At 38.3% G+C, this 1745-nt stretch overlaps 1 protein-coding gene across 1 annotated transcript; it reads left to right on the top strand.

Annotated features, from left to right (window-relative positions):
• Positions 1-797: 797 nt before the first annotated feature.
• On the top strand, positions 798-1745 carry LOC138384971 (olfactory receptor 8J3-like). Its single transcript, XM_069470610.1, has one exon. The coding sequence runs from the start codon at positions 798-800 to the stop codon at positions 1743-1745; it is 948 nt and encodes a 315-aa protein (XP_069326711.1).

The raw sequence follows: 1745 nt of genomic DNA, 5'->3' as shown, positions 1-1745 counted from the left end.
AAGGAATTGCACAAATGGTACAATTTTCAGTGATATCATTCACTGAAAGCTAAAAAGAGACTCCGTACCTGAAAAATAAACCTGAGGGTATATCTTCATGTATTTTTTTATTCTTTCTTTTTTTTAATTTCATCTTATTATGGGGGATACAGAATTTCAGGTTACATACGTTGTCCATGTACTGCCTGTCCCCCCAAGTCAAAGTTATCTGAGTTAATAAAATAAAAAGGAAAATGTAGTTAGCAGACAGAAATATTAGACTCAATGAATTTGATGTACATCTTATACACATTATAGAAGGATAGAAAAAAATGTGGAAGGATGGTACCCAGAATCATCTATTCTTAAGAAAAACTAAGAAATCTCAGATTAAGAAATCACAAAGAGCCACTGGATTACTTGCAGACATAAAAACCTCAACCTTTTCTCATTCTCAATGCAAAAGACGTAAAGTATAAATCATGCCTTCAAATGTTTATAAGCTAAGAATATGTTTATAATTCAATAAGACTGTGAAAGCTAAATCCTGAAAATGTTGAATGATTCAGGACCATCTATCTGAGCTATCATACTTAAGTTTCCATATTTGCTCTTTCTCTCTCCCAAATGATTACATATTTTACTGATTAGACCTAAAACCCTGAGTTTAATAACTGAGCTAGCTTAATGCATAATTTAAGGACATATTTCTTAGGAAATGCCCTTGCCATCTAATGGCAGTCCTAGAAAATAATTCCTTAAAGTCTGTAAACACTTCTTCTTTTCTTGCCCAAACAGATGAATTCCCAAACTCCTACATGACTACTGGAAATTTCACCCGAGTCACTGAGTTTATTCTCACAGGTGTCTCAGACCGTCCCGAGCTCCAGATTCCCCTCTTCCTGGTCTTCCTGGTGATCTACGGGCTGACCGTGACAGGGAACCTGGGCATCATCACCCTCACCAGTGTTGACTCTCGACTTCAAACCCCCATGTATTTTTTCTTGCGACATTTGGCCATCATCAACCTTGGCAACTCTACCGTCATTGCCCCTAAAATGCTGATCAATTTTTTACTAAAGAAAAAAACGACCTCGTACTATGAATGTGCCACCCAACTGGGAGGGTTCCTGCTTTTCATTGTATCTGAGATTATCATGCTAGCAGTGATGGCCTATGACCGCTATGTGGCCATTTGTAATCCCCTGCTCTACATGGTGGTGGTATCTCGCAAGATCTGCCTCCTGCTGGTGTCCCTCACATACCTCTATGGCTTTTCTACAGCTGTTGTGGTTTCATCTTGTGTATTTTCTGTGTCTTATTGCTCTTCTAATGTAATCAACCATTTTTACTGTGATAATGTGCCTCTGTTAGCATTGTCCTGCTCTGATACTTACCTTCCACAAACAGTAGTCTTTATATCTGCAGCTACAAACTTGTTTTCTTCCATGATTACTGTTCTTGTGTCTTATTTCAACATAGTTTTGTCCATTCTAAGGATCCGTTCATCAGAAGGAAGGAAAAAAGCCTTTTCCACCTGTGGTTCACATATGATGGCTGTCACAGTTTTCTATGGGACACTGCTATTTATGTATTTGCAGCCTAAAACTAAGCACTCCTTAGATACTGATAAAATGGCTTCTGTGTTTTACACACTGGTGATCCCTATGCTGAATCCCTTGATCTACAGCCTGCGGAATAAGGATGTGAAGGTGGCCTTAAAGAAATTCATGGCAAATCCAGGTTCTTCCTCTAAACCAATGTAA

The sequence above is a fragment of the Eulemur rufifrons genome, chromosome 6 (assembly GCF_041146395.1).
Source record: "Eulemur rufifrons isolate Redbay chromosome 6, OSU_ERuf_1, whole genome shotgun sequence".
NCBI lineage: Eukaryota > Metazoa > Chordata > Mammalia > Primates > Lemuridae > Eulemur > Eulemur rufifrons.
This window is presented reverse-complemented; position numbering and strand designations above follow the sequence as displayed.